The 21,533-nt window shown below is 47.0% G+C and overlaps 2 protein-coding genes and 1 pseudogene across 4 annotated transcripts in view; all 3 read left to right on the forward strand.

Moving 5' to 3' along the window:
- gnao1a (guanine nucleotide binding protein (G protein), alpha activating activity polypeptide O, a) overlaps positions 1-21,533 on the forward strand; it is a 96,818-nt gene that overhangs the window by 69,105 nt on the left and 6,180 nt on the right. Inside the window, exons 4-8 of one of the 3 annotated variants that reach the window (XM_088613981.1) lie at positions 2,735-2,895; positions 7,415-7,543; positions 8,866-8,995; positions 15,664-15,817; positions 17,128-18,392. In XM_088613981.1, the coding sequence (XP_088470107.1) occupies positions 2,735-2,895; positions 7,415-7,543; positions 8,866-8,995; positions 15,664-15,817; positions 17,128-17,315 (762 nt within the window). In that variant the 3' untranslated portion in view covers positions 17,316-18,392. Of the gene's footprint in view, positions 1-2,734; positions 2,896-7,414; positions 7,544-8,865; positions 8,996-15,663; positions 15,818-17,127; positions 18,393-21,533 lie in introns of those variants that run through there. The other 2 variants (XM_088613982.1, XM_088613980.1) reach the window with 2 other exon arrangements.
- Positions 1-21,533, forward strand: part of hsf4 (heat shock transcription factor 4) — a 99,874-nt gene that overhangs the window by 38,399 nt on the left and 39,942 nt on the right. The window lies entirely within an intron of this gene.
- LOC148644677 (5S ribosomal RNA) lies at positions 11,683-11,801 on the forward strand (annotated as a pseudogene).

A 21,533-nucleotide genomic window follows, 5' to 3' on the forward strand; every position in this document is an offset into this window, starting at 1 on the left:
AACTTAAACCCAGGGTGACCTGTTGCGTAGTAAGGTTTTAGAGAACAAAACAGACAACAGAAATTACAAAATTGGATTTACCAGATCAGACAGTTTTGCTGAAGGTCTAGCCTTCTTATAAAATCCACACTCTTAATTGCCCAAGTATAGTCATATACCCATACAGTAACTTTTGCAAGTATTAAAACAGAATGTTTTACAGTATTTCAACAAACTGAAAAGACGTTTTTATGTTGTTTTTTTTCATTTTCGTCTTAACAGCCCAGTCTGTCTAGAAGTTTAATTAACAATGTTTTTATCTGTAGTTGAATGCTGATTAGTTCTGTAGATTTCCCTTTGGGTTTCTGTCCCTGTACAATCAGTGCCCTCTTTATCACCAGGGAACTGTAGAATTTGATTTTACAAGTTCTGTCTCTTTTCTCTCTGCAATGTACACTCTTGATCACTACAACCAGGACCAAATGGTTATTTTTTGTTTAGATTAATTGTTCTTAAAAGTTTCTACAGTCTTGGATGGCGGTTTTATAGGATTCTGGCTCTATTATGATCAGATTTAGAAGACAGCTGTCCATGTGTTCCTGTAAGTTTAAAAGGCAATTCAGTTGCACTTCTGCAGACAGGGCTGTGGACTGTGGGGTGTGCTATTCCTGTACTTCCCATTTTAGAGTTCTACAGACATAAGAACTGAAAATGATAAACGGAGGTACAAGTACTTCCATTCTCTTTCCGCTGTTTTGCTCATGTGGCCAAGCCAAGGGAAATGCACATAAGTGCTTAGTCTGGTGTATCTAAAATATTGTGACATCAAACACAGGGGACTCAGAATGACCGTGCCATGTTTTTTTGCAGTTCATGTCTAACTTTTTAATGGCCAACAGCCATATCATACTGCAAATCACAAGGTCAGCAGGTGTGAGCCTGGCCAGTACCTGGATGGGAGACCTCCTGTGAAAGACTAAGGCTGCTGCTGGAAGAGGTGTCAGTGGGGCCAGTAGGGGGCGCTTACTCTGCAGTCTGTGTGGGTCCTAATGCCCCAGTATAGTGACAGGGACACTATACTGTAAATAGGCACCGTCCTTCGGATGAGACATAAAACCAAGGTCCTGACTCTCTGTGGTCATTAAAACTCCCAGGGAGTTTCTGGAAATGAGTAGGTATGTTACCCCGGCATCCTGGCCAAATTTCCCCCTGGCCTTTACCAGTCATGGCCTTTTGATAATCCCCATCTCTGAACTGGCTTAATCACTCTGCTCTCCTCCCCACTGAGAGCTGGTGTGTGGTGAATGTTCTGGTGCACTCTGGCTGCTGTCACATCATCCAGGTGGGGCTGCACACTGGTGGTGGTGGAGGGGATCCCCATTACCTGTAAAGTGATTTGAGTGGAGTGTCCAGAAAAGCACTATATAAGTGTAAGGAATTATTATTAATATTCATGAAATGTGTGTGAAATCCTTGTTTTTAGGACTTTCTACCCCTCTACCCCTTGGGGTCCTGCCTCACCTTTTCAACACCCATTACAAGCAGCTCTCCTGTAGCTGCAGAGAGAGGCACCAGAGGGGTGTCGGACTGGGATGTGTGATGTTACTGTCTCTGTCTTGTGCTCCCCTATTCCTCTGTGAAAGAGAGGAAAAACTGCACATGCTGACCTATAGGACGGCAACATTACATTTGTAGCACACTTTTCTATGGCGTCCCTTCAAAGGGCTGCGATGAGGGCTCGACACTGGTTTTCTGCCAGTGGAGACAGGAGGTTGAAGGTTTGGGGTGATGTCCACCTGTGTGTTTAGAATCCGTGCAGAGAGCAAGTCCAGGAGTCAGTCTTGTCAACAGCTCTCACCACGTTCCAGATCATCACAGTTTTTCCTTCATCACTCACGCAATACAAAGTATTCATGGGAGAGGAAAAAAACGTATCTGTTTTACATTTTAAATGTGTGTATACAGTTTAGCATGTAGAAAGTTTCTACAGAAATAATTCAGGTGTGCTCAGGGCAGTGGCATGGATTTGAAAAACGTTTTCATATTTGAATTCTGGTTAACCAGGCTGTGTCTGGCTTTCCAGTCTCCGATCTCATATTTAAGCATGAAGCTGGTGTGCACACTGATAAAACTCCATGTCTAATCTGTACTCCTGGAAAACCAGGGCCTGGTATTCAATGTACCTCACTTGCCCAAGGCTGGGCCACAGGTCCCACATCCCTAATCCCTGTTATTCCAGTAGGATTGTGGGATGTAACCATTCGTCTGCAGTACTGCTGAAACTCAGTGGAAAAACCTGAAGAGAAATGTTTTTTTCAGAATTCTTTGTTCACAAGTTGTCATGCTTGGCGTTACTGTTTGGTTGAGAAACAGAGAAATCTGCTTTGCACAAACGAGTGGGTTCAGCAGTTAATGATGGAGGACAGTGCTGCACCAGGCAATGGTTTTGTCTCTGTCTGTTACAAACGCCCCTTTGCTCCTAAGGCCTGTGCCGTGTGATCTCCAGGGCTCTCTGCTGTTTCTCTTCCGCTTTGACACACAGCGGAAGAGCTCCTGTCCTGCAGGTGGCGCTCTGCCACTGCGCGGGCTCATGCCAGCACTTGGCAGAAGTGGATGTAGCTCACTTTCGGAAGCTGTGACACGCACAGCACGGTGCGTGGAAGAAACCGCAGTTCTCTCCAGGCGCGGCCATGATCCGTATCGCTCGCTCTCCGTTGCTCGCGGCGCTCTGACCTCTGACTTCCTGTCTCCGCAGGCCGACGCCAAGATGGTGTGTGACGTGGTGAGCCGCATGGAGGACACCGAGCCGTACTCCCCCGAGCTGCTGACCGCCATGATGCGGCTGTGGGCCGACTCCGGGATCCAGGAGTGCTTCAACCGCTCCCGCGAATACCAGCTCAACGACTCTGCCAAATAGTGAGTCCCACTCTGCCAGCCTGCTGCCAGGCCTCTTTGCTCAGCCGTACCGAGGGTACGGAGGGGGCCGGACAGGCCTGGGAGCAGCTGAAGGCCTGTGCTATTATTTTAATGACCTGGGGAATCTCGTTAAGGTTTCTCCTTCATGTGGGCCACGTTACTTGCAGTTGCTAACAACAAACATTAGCTTCAGAGCTGAGTTAGGATCACATTTCTATCCGCTCGTCTCTTCAAAATGAAATGGTGCTCTTGCCAGTATTCTGCAGGACCAGCCTTAGTATGATCTGTGAATTTGTTCTCCCATTACTCTTTGTGTGAAGAAGGGGCTTCTCAATTCTCACATGCCCCTCTGTGCCCCAGACACTAGTGGGGTGTTGCTGTTGGGGAGGGCAGAGGAAGGGGAACAGGGGTGGGGCGCAGTCACGTGGTTATATGTCGTGCGGTCATATGGGCATATGGTCAGATGGTCGTGTCAAGTCTACAGGTTTGGCGGAGTGGTACAGTGGCACAGTGGCACAGCTAACACCCTGTGATCACCCATCACTTCATGCAAAGTACAAATGACTAATGTTATCTGAAACAGGACAATTTTCCATTAAGAAGGAAGGTACATGGTTTTCTAAAACTGCAATAAGAAACTAATTTGAATATTCTGTTGATGTCAGCTTTCAAATGAAAAAGAGAAAGTCTCTCCCTCCCTCCCAACAGTTTTAGCCATGAAAACATTATTTTAGGGTCTGATGTCATTGCTTATTTGTGTCAGCCTTTGTCCCTATGAGATGACTGTGCCATACAGCTGGGCAAAGTTTCATTTGTGCTTTAAATGGCAGCTGGGATGGATGTGATTTCAGGGAAAAAAACACAGCGACTGGCTTTTCTCCCAGCTTTGTGCCTCAAGCCCACTGTTCCAGGTTGTCATTGTTTTCCTGGTGGGCGACTTGTTGAGATGAACTCGGCAATATGTGAGCCATCACCTGGAATGAAGCTCTGCCTGCCTTGCTTGGGCAAGAGACTCAGTCGCTCTGATGTCCAACCTCCAGACTGCAACCTGTCTCCCAGAATCACGCTTTCAGCTCCCAGCCAATCACAGCGCCTGGTCTGGAGGTGGGCGAAGGAGCTTTCCCATCGCTGTTTCCTGTTTGAGATTCTGATGTCAAACCCTTTTGGTTCTGGTTTTGGTTTTGGAAGAAGGAACAGAATAACAAGGAGGAAGGTGAAGAAACGAGCTAGGTGGGCCCGAATATACAGGACTCCTCTCGTCTGCATTCTCAGCACTGGATTAGAGGGATTTCATACCAGAGCCAGCTACTCTACCTGACTGCCACAGGCGCTCCCAGGCTGGAGCGAGGGGTTCGGCTGCAGGTTCTGAAGCTCCTTCCTGACAGATGCTAGCCAGAGGAGCTCTGAGCAGCGAGCGCAGGAGGACGTTGGCGTCCTGAAGCCAGCAGCAGGGTGAGGCGTGGGGGCCCTCTCTCTCTGCCCTGCGCCGCTGGCCCGCCGGGCTGCTCGCGCTCTCAGCCGTGGGGATGGAGGGGGCAGCATCCGGCTGCAAGCTCAAAAAAAGACGCCAGGGGACCACAGCACTCCGGGACCGATGGCTGCGCTGCGTAGACGCTAGCCGAAGAGCTCGGTGAAAAATAGGGCAGAAGAATGAAATGATCCCGCTGGCTGCCTGCCCAGCTGGGGACAGGAGAGAGGGCTTCGTGAGCCTGGTCCCTGGGGACTGAGCGAGGCAGGAGGCAGTGGGACATTCTGACCCCATTGCTGGCTTTCTGAGGGGCCCTGGGTGAACAAGGGCGCATGGCTGATCAGACAACTCTGATGTGCAGACCATTCTTTATAAACACACAGGCATTGTAGGTTGGAGGCTAAAAAAACATTAACTGTGCATTTTTAGAATTTTAGAGTTCTTAAAGCTACAAATACATACACAGAGGATACTGAAAACAGAGGCTGACTGAGCTCTTGCATTCTTAAATGGGAACATTTTGATTAATACCTTCTCTTTCCAGGTCTGTAACTGCTTGGCTCCGTTTTGTGGTACAGTACACTTATATGGATGAGATCTACATAAGCAATTTTCCAGTCGAGTGTTACCCCTGTTCTGAGTGACTGTGTGAAGATTTTTTGTTCAAGGTCTAGATCTGAGTCAAAGGTTAAAGGTTAAAGGTGACTTTTCATTAAGGAAGTGTGTGGTACCCTGGGGTGTGCTCTGGCAGCTCCTGCAGTGCTTTCTGGGAGTGTCCAAAACAAAGCCCCTTCCCAGCCTGCACCACTGTAACACCCGACAGTGTGGCAATGGCCTCTGCTGCAGACTCCTTGCCCAAACCAGACCACACCTGTCTCTGGACTAGTTCCTTTGGAGGACCATCGGCTCTGGACAGTGGCCACTGATGTATCCTTACCGTTTTAGAAAATGTGCACTACCGTCTTTATCATATTGTACTAGATGATGTTATATACAGTATGTTTGTTGGGGCTTAGTGAGTATTTTTTGCCACGTTCCAGTGAGACAGATGATGAGAAAGAATTCAGAGCTGTCACTTTAATAAACAGGTATTTATGCTGCATTTCCCCTTGGGCTACACACAGCCTGTCTTTGGAGCTGCCCCAGCAGTGGAGAATCTAAACCCATCCCTCCACAAGCAGAGCTTGTTCCTCGGTCCACTGGTTCTCCTGGAGACGCTTTCCAGCAGAATGAGCATTGGAGTGCCCCAAGGAAGGGAAATGTGGAAGCGGAATGAAAACTGAGATTAGGAGGCACGTCTCTACACAAATGGTGGTGGGAGCATGGAACAAGCTGCCCAGCCTTGTTGTTGAAAACTTCTGGAAACGGCTGGATGAAGTCCTGACATCTATTATCTACTAATGACCAAGCAGGACAGACAGGAGAAGTGGCATCTTGTCTTGCAAGTTTTGTGACATATCAGAGACTCCAGTCCACACCAGCTCCCTCCACCAACCACACTGCGCCCCCTCCACCTCTTTTATTTTTTCAGAAATGGCTTCATCCTGTATCCCAGCACACCTGTCGCTCCTGCTCCAGTTACTCCTCCCTGATCTGAGCTAAGATCAGGAGAGCTGGAGTCCCATCTCCTCATGGACACAAACAGAGCTGGCAAACGATTCTCTCCTGACTAAGAGCAGCGAACCAGCCACAGCGATTGCTGCATTAACATATGTATTTAAAAAGGTGGTTTATAGAAGAAAAAATGTTTAAACTCTATAGAAGTTTCCTAAGCATAATGGTATTCTGACTTAAGAAACCTACACAGACACAAACGTACAGATTTACTATTTATGGATGTTTCTGTTGGCTCCTTTTTCCAGGGAGCCTTTTCCGTGTTTGTGAGGCAGAGTGCTCAAGCCGTCAACCTCCTGTCTACTCTTCAAGGCATTTAAATGCAAATTTTTAACAAAATGAGATGGCTCACATTTGCATTGATGCTGTTACTGCAACAGTAGCTGTTTGCTTATAAACAAAACATGAGCATTTGCCACCCAGCCACATTCTTCCACTGACTCTGCAGGCCGCTGGCACACTCCTGCTTCCTGGACACTGGGCTGCAGCTGACCAGCGCTTCAACCAAGTCTTGTAAAACTGCAGTCAGATTGCCAAAGCGAGGGGTTTTAGTTACAGAAATCCGTGTGTCATTAGGTGATTCTTTAGATAAAGTCCAGATAGACAGGGCAGTGTGGAGACTGTTCTCTCTGGAAATAAGATGTACATGAAAGCTTCAGTGTGGCCAGCAGAGTGACAGCAGGTCACCTGCTCCTAGAGGAGGCTGAGTCCAGTGCTTAGCCTGTGCAGATCAGACTGTTCTAATCAAGCTGAAGGGCAATACTGAAGCAGTACAGCCCCCTGGAACTGGCATGATAGCATTTCTTCCTGAGTATCCTACAAGCCTGCAGGAATTCGTCCATGTGCAGCTGTGCTTTCTGATGTACTGCTTGTCTTACAAACCCAGCATACGGTTGTTAACACAACTTCCTGCACAGTAAAGTCATCATTGCTATGCTGTGCTGGTTTAAATTGCTGTATTTGTGTGCTAAAAGTGTGAAGCCCATCGTGCCTCCACTGCCTCCGCTCCAAGTGAGAGGGACGTTCCTGCACCTCTTCCACTAGGACAGGCAACTGTTCCAGTCAGGATGCTTAAGTACTGACTGCAAGGTTTTAAAAGTAAACGTATCCCTGTTTAAATGTATCCCTGTCATGTTGGCTGTTCGAATAAAAAATCTTTAATGATGCTGCTGCACAGACTCCCCTCCAGTTCAATTCTGTGAGGCCCTCGCCCAGTGCAGAGACAGCAGCAGATGATCTCCCATAAGTTTGTCATTATCCTCAAGAACCACTTCTCTCGGTCCCTCCTAGAAACAAATCAAACGGCCACCAGCATCGGTACTAAAACACTAAACTCCCCAGGCAGCGGAGAGACTCTGATCCCATGAGGACTCCAGAGCTGACCGGCTTTTCCTGACTGCCTGGGACATTGACTTCTCTGCCTGCTTCTCCCTCCAGCTACCTGGACAGCCTAGACCGGATCGGCGCCCCGGATTACGAGCCCACAGAGCAGGACATCCTGAGAACCCGAGTCAAGACGACTGGCATTGTAGAGACCCACTTCACCTTCAAAAACCTGCACTTCAGGTCAGTCCCTCTTCTCTGCCCCTTCAGAGGGAGGGAGCAGGGCCTCCAGGCAGTGGCCTGTGAGCCCGGGTCCTCATCAGCGCACTGGAGGCTCTTTCTTACGAACTGTGTTTCATACCTCTTCCTCGGCAGAGGACATGTCAAATTAGCTCTTCTGAAGTGCAGCATTCTGTATAATGAAGCACTTAGGCATTATGTAAAGCTGTGAGAGTTTAACTGATACACCTGCTTTATTTATAGAGGCGTGTTTTTTATGTGTTCAGTATTTAGAAATTCTCATGTTCTGTAAGGATCGAAATCTTGACAGCGAATTTACAGTTTCCTGACAGACAAAACTCCTATTGTTCCATCAGATGATGTGATGCATTGTCAGACCACCTCCTTCGCCCCCTTTTCACAGTTTCACACAGTTTGGTTGGAATGGGGGCCCTGCTCTCACACATGCTAGAGAACGAGCTGTTCTCTGTATTGAGCAACATGAAATTTCAATATGTTGTAAAACTAGTGGCCTGATGACGGACTCTTAAATCAGCAGCTTTATGCGAGCTGTTTCTTTCATTTCTGTAGGTAAGCTTCCGAGTTGTGAGCCATCTTTGAGGCACAGTCAGATGGGTGATCTTCTGGTCTGTGGAAGTCAAATGTTAAATTGAGGTGCTGACCGCTTGGCCAGCAGAGACCCCCGGGGTACTGTCCCGCAGGAGCAGGGCTGAGAACCCCAGAGGCTCGGGGTTGCACGGTCTGCACACCCTAACACTTAAGTTTCCACCCCTGCTGTTGATCTGCTGAGCAGTGGGGCACCAAGCTCAGTGGACAATGTGGGTTCCCTCAAGTAGGTAAAGCATAATTGGGAATCATTGGGATGAAGATTTGATCATCACTATTATTATTAGGTTGAAGGAGCTGCAGAATAGCAGCCAGAGCTGGAGAGCTGCGACAGCCTTTGTGCTCCACCCACACTGGGCTGTTTCATCTCAGTCGCGCAACACTAGAGGGCGCCCTTCTGCCAGCCTCTTCAACACTTCACTGTGCATCTTTCTTAGGAGTAAGATTCTGGGGCTCTGCAGGCTGCAAGGTTACTTGCTAAGTAGAGCTGTCTGTATTGCCCTAAAGAAGCTTGTTCCAAAGTCCAAATGAATTCCTATGTGGCTTCCTGGGTGCAGTCTAGTGCAGCTGACGGGGCTGCTACATGCAGCACAGGTCACTGGGTACGTGTGTGGTATCTTTGCTCTTGTCCATGTGCTCTTTAATGGTATATCAGAGGAAGCTCTTCGGGGAGGAGCAGTATGGCTGTGGAGTTCAGTGCACTGTGGTGTCCCTGACAGGCTGTTTGATGTGGGAGGTCAGAGGTCAGAAAGGAAGAAGTGGATCCACTGTTTCGAGGACGTGACAGCCATCATCTTCTGCGTGGCTCTCAGTGGCTACGATCAGGTGCTGCATGAAGACGAGACCACAGTGAGTTGTGTTACCTTCATTCTACACCCTTGCTTTGTTCTCTTAACATTTCAGTAGAAACCATTTGTGTTTTTTTAAAGGGAGTTCTTTCAATCCTTTTGTGATTTATCAATGAATATCAAAAGAGGATTTCTTCTGCTGTAACAATGACATAACTGTTTAACAATGTTATTTATTTTTAAAATGCTAATGTCATATTGTTACTGGTGTTAAAGCTACTCATCTTGCAGTCCTTCCAATCCGCTCTGTTCCAGAATTGTGATGCAACCAGCACCCAGATTGCTAAATTGACAGTTAAGGAGCTGGTTGTAGAAACATTCTGGAATGGAGTGGATTGGAAGGGCTGGAAGGGCCACAGTATGAATGAGCCTGATCTGCGTCTTGTGTTAGACAGTTTTATAGAAGGTTGCACAACTCCAGCCCTGAAGGACCAGAAGGTTTCTCATCCTCCTTAAGGCTGAATTATCTAACTGCACCCTCTAATTTCGAGAGACCTTTAAAACCTGGTGCAAGCTGGTCCTGGAGGACCTGGGGTTGGGCGCCTCTAATTTTGGGAGTCTAACATGTATAAGTGGAGAACGGCAGGTGGGGATGTGATAACAGCAGAGCTGATGTTCTGTTGCCCACTCAAGGCACCAGGGGACTTTTTTCTTGCTAAATGAAAGATTGGTCTTACAGTTTATTATAAAGTGCCCCCACCCACAACCCTCAGTGTCCCCAGGCTGGGGTCAGGGTGCAGTCTTGTGAGGTGCAGAAGAGTTCCTGTGAGCTTCTGAGGTCACACCACGTCCAGTCAGTCTGGCCCATTTCTGTCAGGAGCCTGCGTGATCTGCAGCTCCACTGTGGCACTTTCCTTCAGTGTTGCAGACTGTTTCTCTGTCTGTGTTTGAATTTATGTTCTAATCTGATGTTGTACTCGTGTGACTTTTTCCTTGGATACACTGTAGATTGATTCTGCATTGAGTTTTATGCAGAGTTTCTATGTGAGATTGATGTTTCTGTGTTTTGTCACCGGGATTTTGAAGGATAATAACCTCTAATGTTTTATTTTCAGATGTATGAGGCAGTAGTGTATCAGTTTGTTCTAGCCCAGCAGAATAATAACGTTGCTGCTGCAGATTGAACAGTTCTGGAACAGGGTTCTGGATGAAGTGGGGTTGCTGTTGAGTTCACTTTCATAATTCTTGTGAGAACTTGGCTGCTTGAGCCACTGTTTCTTTCAAAAGATTTTTTTCATTTTTAAATGGATGGAAGCAGAGTATCTTTATTTTGATACTTTTCGCATAAAATAAAAGCAGATGCAGTGTAACCAACTAAGAGACTTGCAGGAGACAGATGAATCAATGTAGCACTAAAGGCGTAAATCTGTCTCATTGCTTCCAAAATAATAGAGTATTCTTTGTCCTGGTTCCATTTCTTAAAGGTACAAATGTATGAAATGTCATTTCTTTAGTTCTTTTTTGCAAGTCATTAGACTTAATGCCACAGAGTAAAGAAGTCAGTGAAGTGGAAATTTTGAACTGCCTGAGACAGTAATGTTGTTGACTTTTGGAGCATATTATGTATAAAGTATAAATACTGTATATGAAAATTGCACTATATACATGGTATATAAAGTGAGCTACAGTACTAGGAATCCTGTGTCCTCTGTGCTGGTGGGGAACAAGGGAACTTCACCTGTGACCTCCAGGGGCTCAGCCCCTCTGATGTCAGCTCTCAGACTTTGCTCTCTTCAATAAGCAAAATCCTCAGCACCCTAGAAATCAATTCACACTATCAGGGGAAGAGGCGAGTAGCCATTGGATCACCATGCGACACTGAGTTTTTTTCATCTGCACTGAGAATTAAAGGATTTTGTCTCTCTGTTCGGACAGGCAGCTGGGTTTCATTAACGCTGACACACATGTGAGCTGTCCTCTCAGAACTGCACTGTGCTAGAGGCTCTCAGTACCACACTGTGCTAGAGGCTCTCAGTACTACACTGTGCTAGAGACCCTCAGTACTAAACTGTGCTAGAGACTCTCAGTACTGCACTGTGCTAGAGACTCTCAGTACTGCACTGTGCTAGAGACCCTCAGTACTGCACTGTGCTAGAAGCTCTCTCAGTACTGTACTGTGCTAGAGACCCTCAGTACTGCACTGTGCTATAGGCTCTCAGTACTACACTGTGCTAGAGACCCTCAGTACTGCACTGTGCTAGAAGCTCTCAGTACTACACTGTGCTAGAGACCCTCAGTACTGCACTGTGCTAGAAGCTCTCAGTACTACACTGTGCTAGAGGCCCTCAGTACTGCACTGTGCTAGAGACCCTCAGTACTGCACTGTGCTAGAGCTCTCAGTACTACACTGTGCTAGAGGCCCTCAGTACTGCACTGTGCTAGAGGCTCTCAGTACTGCACTGTGCTAGAGACTCTCAGTACTGCACTGTGCTAGAGACCCTCAGTACTGCACTGTGCTAGAAGCTCTCAGAACTGCACTGTGCTAGAGGCTCTCAGTACTGTACTGTGCTAGAGGCTCTCAGTACTGCACTGTGCTAGAGGCTCTCAGTGCTACACTGTGCTAGAGGCCCTCAGTACTGCACTGTGCTAGAAACTCTCAGTACTGCACTGTGCTAGAGACCCTCAGTACTGCACTGTGCTAGAAGCTCTCAGTACTGTACTGTGCTAGAGACCCTCAGTACTACGCTTGCTTACGGCCACACCCCCTTGAGCACGCCTGATCTCGTCTGATCTCGGAAGCTAAGCAGGGACGGGCCTGGTTAGTAACTGGATGGGAGACCGCCTGGGAATACCAGGTGCTGTAAGCTCTCATCAATTTCCCTACGGGATTAATAAAGTATTATCTATCTACCTACTACACTGTGCTAGAGACCCTCAGTACTTCACTGTGCTAGAAGCTATCAGTACTACACTGTGCTAGAGATCCTCAGTACTTCACTGTGCTAGAAGCTCTCAGTACTTCACTGTGCTAGAAGCTATCAGTACTACACTGTGCTAGAGATCCTCAGTACTTCACTGTGCTAGAAGCTCTCAGTACTACACTGTGCTAGAAGCTCTCAGTACTACACTGTGCTAGAGATCCTCAGTACTACACTGTGCTAGAGGCTCTCAGTACTACACTGTGCTAGAGACCCTCAGTACTACACTGTGCTAGAGGTTCTCAGTACTGCACTGTGCAAGAAGCTCTCAGTACTGTACTGTGCTAGAGACCCTCAGTACTTCACTGTGCTAGAGACCCTCAGTACTGCACTGTGCTAGAGACCCTCAGTACTTCACTGTGCTAGAGACCCTCAGTACTACACTGTGCTAGAGACCCTCAGTACTGCACTGTGCTAGAAGCTCTCAGTACTGTACTGTGCTAGAGACCCTCAGTACTTCACTGTGCTAGAAGCTCTCTCAGTACTGTACTGTGCTAGAGACCCTCAGTACTTCACTGTGCTAGAGACCCTCAGTACTGCACTGTGCTAGAGACCCTCAGTACTTCACTGTGCTAGAGACCCTCAGTACTGCACTGTGCTAGAAGCTCTCAGTACTGTACTGTGCTAGAGACCCTCAGTACTTCACTGTGCTAGAAGCTCTCTCAGTACTGTACTGTGCTAGAGACCCTCAGTACTGCACTGTGCTAGAAGCTCTCAGTACTTCACTGTGCTAGAGACCCTCAGTACTACACTGTGCTAGAGACCCTCAGTCCTTCACTGTGCTAGAAGCTCTCAGTACTTCACTGTGCTAGAGACCCTCAGTACTAAACTGTGCTAGAGACCCTCAGTACTTCACTGTGCTAGAAGCTCTCAGTACTGTACTGTGCTAGAGACCCTCAGTACTACACTGTGCTAGAGACCCTCAGTACTACACTGTACTAGAGGCTCTCAGTACTACACTGTGCTAGAGACCCTCAGTACTGCACTGTGCTAGAGACCCTCAGTACTGTACTGTGCTAGAGACCCTCAGTACTACACTGTGCTAGAAGCTCTCAGAACTGCACTGTGCTAGAGACCCTCAGTACTGTACTGTGCTAGAAGCTCTCAGTACTGCACTGTGCTAGAGACCCTCAGTACTAAACTGTGCTAGAGACCCTCAGTACTTCACTGTGCTAGAAGCTCTCAGTACTACGCTGTGCTAGAGACCCTCAGTACTACACTGTGCAAGAAGCTCTCAGAACTGCACTGTGCTAGAGACTCTCAGTACTGCACTGTGCTAGAGACTCTCAGTACTGCACTGTGCTAGAGACCCTCAGTACTGCACTGTGCTAGAAGCTCTCAGTACTGCACTGTGCTAGAGGCTCTCAGTACTGTACTGTGCTAGAGACCCTCAGTACTGCACTGTGCTAGAAGCTCTCAGTACTGTACTGTGCTAGAGACCCTCAGTACTACACTGTGCTAGAGACCCTCAGTACTTCACTGTGCTAGAAGCTCTCAGTACTACACTGTGCTAGAGGCTCTCAGTACTACACTGTGCTAGAGACCCTCAGTACTACACTGTGCTAGAGGCTCTCAGTACTACACTGTGCTAGAGACCCTCAGTACTACACTGTGCTAGAGACCCTCAGTACTGTACTGTGCTAGAAGCTCTCAGTACTGCACTGTGCTAGAGACCCTCAGTACTACACTGTGCTAGAGACACTCAGTACTTCACTGTGCTAGAAGCTCTCAGTACTACACTGTGCTAGAGACCCTCAGTACTACACTGTGCTAGAGGCTCTCAGTACTACACTGTGCTAGAGACCCTCAGTACTACACTGTGCTAGAGGCTCTCAGTACTACACTGTGCTAGAGACCCTCAGTACTGTACTGTGCTAGAAGCTCTCAGTACTGCACTGTGCTAGAGACCCTCAGTACTACACTGTGCTAGAGGCTCTCAGTACTGCACTGTGCTAGAGACCCTCAGTACTGCACTGTGCTAGAAGCTCTCAGTACTGTACTATGCTAGAGGCTCTCAGTACTGCTGGCACTGGGACTGTGAAATCTGTCCAGCACAATGGATCCTTTTCTTGAACAGTGAACACAGGAATGACACTGTACCCTCGAGCTCACCAGATAAATAGGGTGCTCACTGATGTGCATAAGTAGGACCGGACTGTTTTGTGCGCAACGGGTAATTCTGCTCTTCAGAAAATTCACACCATCTCCTCCTTTCAGGCTCTGAAATGTTACTGAGAAGCAACACGTTTTTTTTTCTAGCAAATAGCAATGCTCCAAAAATCTGGCAACAAACGTCAGTCTTTTTTTGTGTGTTATTTTTGTACTTCCGTTTCTCATCAGTGGTATTTCCACACCCGAGCTCAGAGGTGCAGAAAAGCACCAATCATGACCTGTGTGTGGAGCCCCTGCACATTGTCGATGTTCCTGAATCTCTTTCTTTACTTCTGTATTTATCTTTGTCACACTCAGCAGCTGGTGATTTGAAGTATTAAGTACTTCCAGATGTGATCATCTGCAGCACAGCAGCTGAGGCGTCTCGCGCGCGTGTGCTGTTGCTCAGCTTGCCGTGTTGCTTTCTGACCTGCTGTGTGCTCGTGGAGCCGTCGGCCCGGGCGTGCGCTCGCTCCGGGCTGGAGGCCACGTTTCTTCTGAGAGACGGGTCGCCCGTGGCAGCGGGTCGCGCGTCTTCGCTCTGGCTTGCCTGCTGTCCCGCTATCCCGCGCTGCGTGGGGAGGGTTCCTGCGCAATCGGCCCCGGGCCCCCGGGCCAAACGTCTCCCAAGAGCCTCTTCACACCTCTCTTCGGCCGTCTTTTTCTAACCCAATGCTTTAAATAAAAACAGAACTGATTTTGAGAGACAGAACCATCAAAAATTTCGGCAGGTATGAAACTTCTCTTAAAAAATTCCAAAGAGTTGAAAGCAGCACTTTGCACCTTGGTGACTGTGGTGTGCGTGCACTCATTAGGTTTCTCCGTGGCTGTGACTGTTATTGTGTGACTTTGCCTTGAATTTGCTCTCGCTCTCTCTCTTCACCAACATTGAGCAAACGCACAACACATTTTATTTATTGTTCCTTCCAAATTTCCTCCTCTCTTGTCTCTTCTCTGTGTTTTTGTCCCAACCCCAGACTCCTCCCCTGCTGCATGTCCTCTGATCACAGAGCAGTGACTATTCTTGTCCATGAATGATGAATCAATGGGCTTCTATTGGCGGCTAGCTGATGCTATTATTTTCTCTCGTGAGCTAACGTTATTGCTGCTGAAAAGTTTTGCTAACTTCTGTAGTTTATTTTGTATGTCAGCTGCCTCACCTAATCGTATCGATATAATTCATCTCTAAATCACGCCACTCTGGAGGACAAGGCAAAGTCACTCGTGCTTAAAGTGTCTGCTTCCAACTCTGGATTAATTCAAGGATCCAAGACGTCCTTGGTTAATTTGCACCATTCATTGTATCCTGCAAAGAAATGAAAAAATGCATGATGCCAAAAAATTGGAGCTGGATAATTTTCAAGTGAATGGGGTTGAAGTAGCATCCTGTTGCTGGCATGATGCATGACCTTAGCTTTCTGTGATACTCTTAGACTAGAAGTGGCAATGCCCAGTTCCCTGTAGCTGCTAGTTTTATGCAGACAACAGTAGTGCTTGAACGAGAATGTTTCATTTCTGTGCTTCATATTGTGCTTCTGAGCTTTTCTTCTTGATGCACCAGGCAAAGGCAGCTGACAGATCGTCTCTTCTCTTTCCACAGAACCGAATGCACGAGTCTCTGAAGCTATTTGACAGTATCTGTAACAACAAATGGTTCACTGACACCTCCATCATCCTTTTTCTAAACAAGAAGGACATTTTTGAGGAAAAAATTAAGAAATCTTCTCTGACTATCTGCTTCCCGGAATATGCAGGTAAATCATTAAGTGCAGGTTTTACTGCCAGAGAGGAGGCCCGAGAGCTGAGGGCAGAGAAGAATCAGCAATTACTTTTTCACACAGTCAAATGGGAATCATGTCCATCTGAATATCCAATGAATAATACAATAGTATTTATGTAGATTATTATCTGTTCATGACATAGAGCTGCTAATAGGGATTTATGGTCAATTTTATTTAAAAAAGTATCCAGGGACCACTCTGTTGTGATGTATTCTATTACAACAAACTAGCACAATCTCACTTGCAGAACCCATTATCTCTCTCTCTCTCTCGCTACTGTGATACCCTGCTTTCCCCTGACAATGAGAGGGGGTGATGCATGTGAGATAAAGTCAGACAATCTGCTGCCTCAGTACAGATGCTCAGGCCATCAGATAAACCAGATTGATTCAGGCAGTGGTATCACGAGGGAGAAACAGGAACACAATGCGAGTGGAGAGTTTATTAAGAATAAGAAGGAACAGATTTTGCACTAAAGGTTTACAAGCTGGAGAGCTGCATTGTAGAGACTCCTAGCTGAGACGCAAAGGTACAGGAGGGTAGGGTGCCCATCTGTACAATCACAGTTACATATGTGTAGGGATATAATAGGGATGTATGCAAGATAGTATCTAAGCAGCTTCCTCAGCAGCACAGAAGGCCTGGCTGCTGTGTACCGGCTCACCCCGTGAGCAGGGGTGACACAGGTACAGAGCGGTGGCTCTGCAGGGGGGGAGAGAGGTGTGTGGACACAGAGCTCCGCTCTGCCCACCCTGAAACACTGGGCACTGACAAACCACACAAGGGGCCAGACTTAAAAAACTCCTGTGAACACCACAGCCAGGCATCCCGGATTCGTTTCATGTCAGGGTAGTTGCAGCAGAAGAATTTAATGGAAGGAAATAAGGAAACTCAGACGAAAAAGATTTACCCATCAAATTTCCCCTAAGAGATGTCTAAAAGCCCTTCTGTATTTTCTGTTTCTGTTTGTCATTGTCTTGCCACTGCAGCCAGGCTGGTAATAAGGAGGATTCTCTGAGCAGCTTATTTAACTGGAAACAGCTCCCTGGTCTTCTGCTTTGAGGCAGTTGACAGTAGTTAAGCTGTGTCTGGGTGTTATCACTACGTTTGTTTTGAAAGAAATTGCACATCACCTTGTTCGGTGAGATGTAAAATAAACAGGACACATGAGGTAGCACGCAGTGGAGCGCAGCACCTTTTGCAGGCAGGTGTGACCCTCACAGGCCTCTTTAACCTTTCTCTGCTTCTTGTGTTCCTCCCCCTCCTTCTTTCTGGCTTCCCAGGGCCGAACACGTTTGCCGACGCTGTGGCCTACATCCAGTCGCAGTACGAGAGCAAGAACAAATCCCCCAACAAGGAGATCTACTCCCACATCACATGTGCCACCGACACCAATAACATCCAGTTTGTCTTTGACGCCGTGACTGATGTCATTATTGCTAACAACCTGCGAGGCTGTGGACTCTACTAGGGGCAGGGGCACAGGGGTCACCCCCGGAAACTAAAGTTCTCTTCACTGTGCTGATAAACTTAAGCCTCCCTCCTCTGACCCCTGACCCCTGACCCCTGTGAGCGAGAGGGCCTATTTCTCAAATCACATTCCTGCTCACACGGTTCAGCACTCTTTTACACTGTACATAAGCAGAATTCCACCTTCCAGCTTCTGCTAAAAAACTCTGGATCTGTCCTGCACTGTCCATTGTAGTGCGTAGTGGATTGTGCTTAAAAGTTTTTTTTGCTAAATGTAATTGCCCTAAAATTACTTTACACGTACAAATTAGAAATAAACGATCTTTCCTGACTTACGATGGTGCTCTCCAATGGTCAGCCCCACCGTAACAGCTTTGTGTTGTGAATGTCGCCAAGGCTCAGCTTGAGTAAGAAGCGAAGAAAAAACATTCAAGGAGAGATCAAGACACCTGAGGGGTATGCAATGCATACCCTTTTATAATTATAAATAAATTAATCTAATATCTTCAAACATTAAAGTCATGATTTAGCTCGCTGGTCTGCAGTTTTGCCAGGGCATCCCTGAGTTTTTCTAGGATCACAGTCTTTCCTGGTATCCTGGTCTCTGAAACAGTGATGTGCAGTACTGAACACTAGAGGGCTCTCCTTCAGTCCTGGGCCACCACAGCAGAAGGGCAGACGCTGCCTATCAACCTGGTAAAATTATAGTACAAAGTGAAACAGAGAGTGCTTGAGATGTTTTCTAAAATATTCTAAATGCAGGATTACTGTTTCTGTACTGACTACAGTGCTTGTTTGAGTTTGCCCTCAGTAGGTAACCCTTAGGAAAGATCATATTTGTACATTTCTAACTTGCTAGCTGTCAGTACTTCGATCTTTGTCGCAGAATCTGAAGCAGAATCGTTGCCTAATCTCAGGCCATTCAGTTACAGTTTTTTTATAAAGAGCATTCATAACTACCAAAACGTAAATTAAATTCCTTCATTTGTTGTAGTTGTGGTGGTCGTTTGCTGTTTTCGAGAGAAAGTGTGAAGACATGGAAGGGCTAGAGAAAGTATTGTAGTGAGTGATGTTACGTCCCTGTGTGAAGACATGGAAGGGCTAGAGAAAGTATTGTAGTGAGTGATGTTACGTCCCTGTTGCTGAAAAAGCGTGCACAGCGTGGGTCTCTGCTGTCTGAGCTGGACAGTGTTGGTCTCTGCTGTCTGAGCTGGACAGTGTGAGTCTGCTGTCTGAGCTGGACAGTGTTGGTCTCTGCTGTCTGAGTTGGACACTGTGAGTCTGCTGTCTGAGTTGGACAGTGTGGGTTTCTGCTGTCTGCGTTGGACGGTGTGGGCCTCTACTGTCTGAATTGGACAGTGTGAGTCTCTGCTGTCTGAGTTGGACAGTGTGAGTCTGCTGTCTGAGTTGGACAGTGTTGATCTCTGCTGTCTGAGCTGGACAGTGTGAGTCTGCTTTCTGGGTTGGACAGTGTGAGTCTCTGCTGTCTAAGTTGGACAGTGTGGGCCTCTACTGTCTGAGTTGGACAGTGTTGGTCTCTGCTGTCTGAGCTGGACAGTGTGAGTCTACTGTCTGGGTTGGACAGTGTGAGTCTCTGCTGTCTAAGTTGGACAGTGTGGGCCTCTACTGTCTGAGTTGGAAAATGTGAATCTATGCTGTCTGAGTTGGACAGTGTGGGTCTCTGCTGTCTGAGTTGGATAGTGTGAGTCTCTGCTTTCTGAGCTGGACAGTGTGAATTTCTGCTGTCTGAGTTGGACAGTATGAGTCTCTGTTGTCTGAGTTGTAGTGGTTGTCAGTTTCCTTTATTGTACTAATACTACGTGCAATGAGCAGGATAATTCCATCTGTTAATCTAAATGAGATTAATTTATAGACATTTTTTACACATTGTTGATCAAGTTTCTAAAACAGATGAAATCCAGATGTCAGCTTTTAAAGAAATTCATAGATTAACTTAATAACAAAGAAACAAAATCTTGATACATAGCTGCCTCTTTAAGCCAGTTATAGGCGGTTTCTGTTTGTCTAACTGCAGGCCAAAAATCAGCAAGGCGCCTCTTTTATTATTAGCGGAGACATGCTGTAGAGAAGCGAGGTATGACACTGTCAGGGACACCTTTGTGCACTGCCGTCTGGTTTAGCTCTGGTCTGATCTCTCCGGGTTTTTGACAGTATATTTTAACAGCAACCTTTTCTGCCAAGTACTCCCACACAGAACAGCGCACTTCTTCTGCGGTGCACAGGACTGTTGTTACTGTTTCCAGAGTGTAGTGCTTTTGTGTAATCTTAAAATGAAATTTTTGAAGTATTAAAATGCTTTTCTGGGCATGACTGGCAGCTTCTGTACCAGGCTGGGCAGCTGGTCCCCCAGCGCTGCCTGACTTTGCCAAAGTCACAGTGGCCTTGAAGTGTCAAACTGTGTGACCAGCCAAAGATCCGCAATCCACTGGAATCCACTGTAACTAAGTGTTCACAGCTACGAGCTGTAGAAGGTGCTTTTGTGAAACATGTTTCATGGAGCCTTTAGTGTTAAGTCTGATGTGCCATTTTAGGACTGTCTCTTAGTTTTTAGTCCAGGCCATCTTTGGAAAAGTTTACTGTGACACCAAAGATGGGTGCAGATCTTCCTTGAGCCCATCTTGCTTTCTGCCCTCATGGCATCAGCATATTGGCCGGTAGGAAGTGGGTCACAGGGTTCATGATGTCTCAGTGCACGCTGCATGCAGCAGTGCTGTGGGCATGTGATTCTGGGAGCTGCTGCTGTCCTGCACACCCTTGCAAAGCTCTCTCAGAATGTATCCTGAAATCTTCAGGGTAACAAGTCGTCTCACGCCTCCCACAGCCTCTGCTTCCAGACCTCCTAATTTTCAGGACTGGAATTCCCACAGGATGCAGTCCTTCATGTTCCAGAGTTACGTAGACAAGAGTATGTTTGAAACTTAGAATATCAGATTCTTCTGAGTTAAAGAAAATGCATCTTCCTTAGCTTCTCACCTCCGCAAAAGCTGTCTAAAGCTTTGGAAACATGTCTTCAATTAAAAAGGAGAAGCCAGGCTTCCTGCAGCTGCTAGGATGTCCATGGCTTAGTGGGCTGGTATTGCTGTGCCTTAAGATTTCTATTCAGTCTTTACAGCAGTTGATTAGCAATGGACACCGATGCCCGAGGCTAACAGTTGTGCAACTTCAATCTGCTGGCATGCAGACATTCAGCTTAGCTGTGCTTGTGTGCAGACAGCTGAGCGGAAGGGAAGAGAGGGTGTGTAGCAACAGTTCCTGTGTGGAAACTGAAGAGAGCAAACGGGGGTCTGTGGAGAGGAGAGGTGTCTGAGGCCTCACAGCCAGCTGCAGTGTCGTTGACTAGTCCCTTCACAGCAGATGTGGAGGACTTCAGGGGGAAACATCTCCTCTGTCTGTCTCATCTCATCTATGAACTGGCTTCATCAGTCTGTTCTCCTCCCCACTGAGAGCTGGTGTGTGGGGAGCGTTCTGGCGCACTATGGCTGCCGTCGCTTCATCCAGGTGGGGCTGCACACTGGTGGTGGTGGAGGGGATCCCCATTACCTGTAAAGCGGTTTGAGTGGATTGTCCAGAAAAGTGCTATATAAGTGTAAGCAATTATTATTTTAAATCTGTCAAGCATCTCAAACTGGAGGGAACAGAACGACCAGACTTACCTCTTGTTTTGTTTAATCTTGAAGTATTACCAGTTCAGGTTCAGTTTCATGCTTGTTAGTGGTAAGAAAATACAAATTTTAAATGCAATTACAGTAATTTCAAAGAGCCGTCTGTGTGTACATATTTCAGTGGGCTGTCTGGATTGAAAATCATGGGCAGCTCACCCTGGGAGATGTGTCCACACTTTGATCAGTGCCAAATTAAAATGGACTGGACCTCAGCTCTGCTTTCGTGTTACAGTACTTGTCTGGGCTTCGAACAGCTGAGCATTGCCTGCCTTAAGGCCCAGGGATTTCTGTAATACAAAGCGGGAAATCAGAAGTTTAATTTCTGAATAATTAGGAGTTAGAAGACCTGAGGTGCATGAGAGGCAGACGGTTACCATTGCCTGTCGTTCACACTGTGGCCTTCAATCCTCTGTTCAGTTCTGACAGGACATGTCCACTGTGAAAACTGTCCACTTCTCTGATTAACTTGCAGCTTAAGTAGTGGGGTAGTCTGGCTTAAAAAAAACTGATTGATTGTTCCAGCACAGCTTCTGGAG

Source organism: Lepisosteus platostomus, chromosome 20 (genome assembly GCF_059453375.1).
Source record: "Lepisosteus platostomus isolate fLepPlt1 chromosome 20, fLepPlt1.hap1, whole genome shotgun sequence".
Lineage (NCBI taxonomy): Eukaryota > Metazoa > Chordata > Actinopteri > Semionotiformes > Lepisosteidae > Lepisosteus > Lepisosteus platostomus.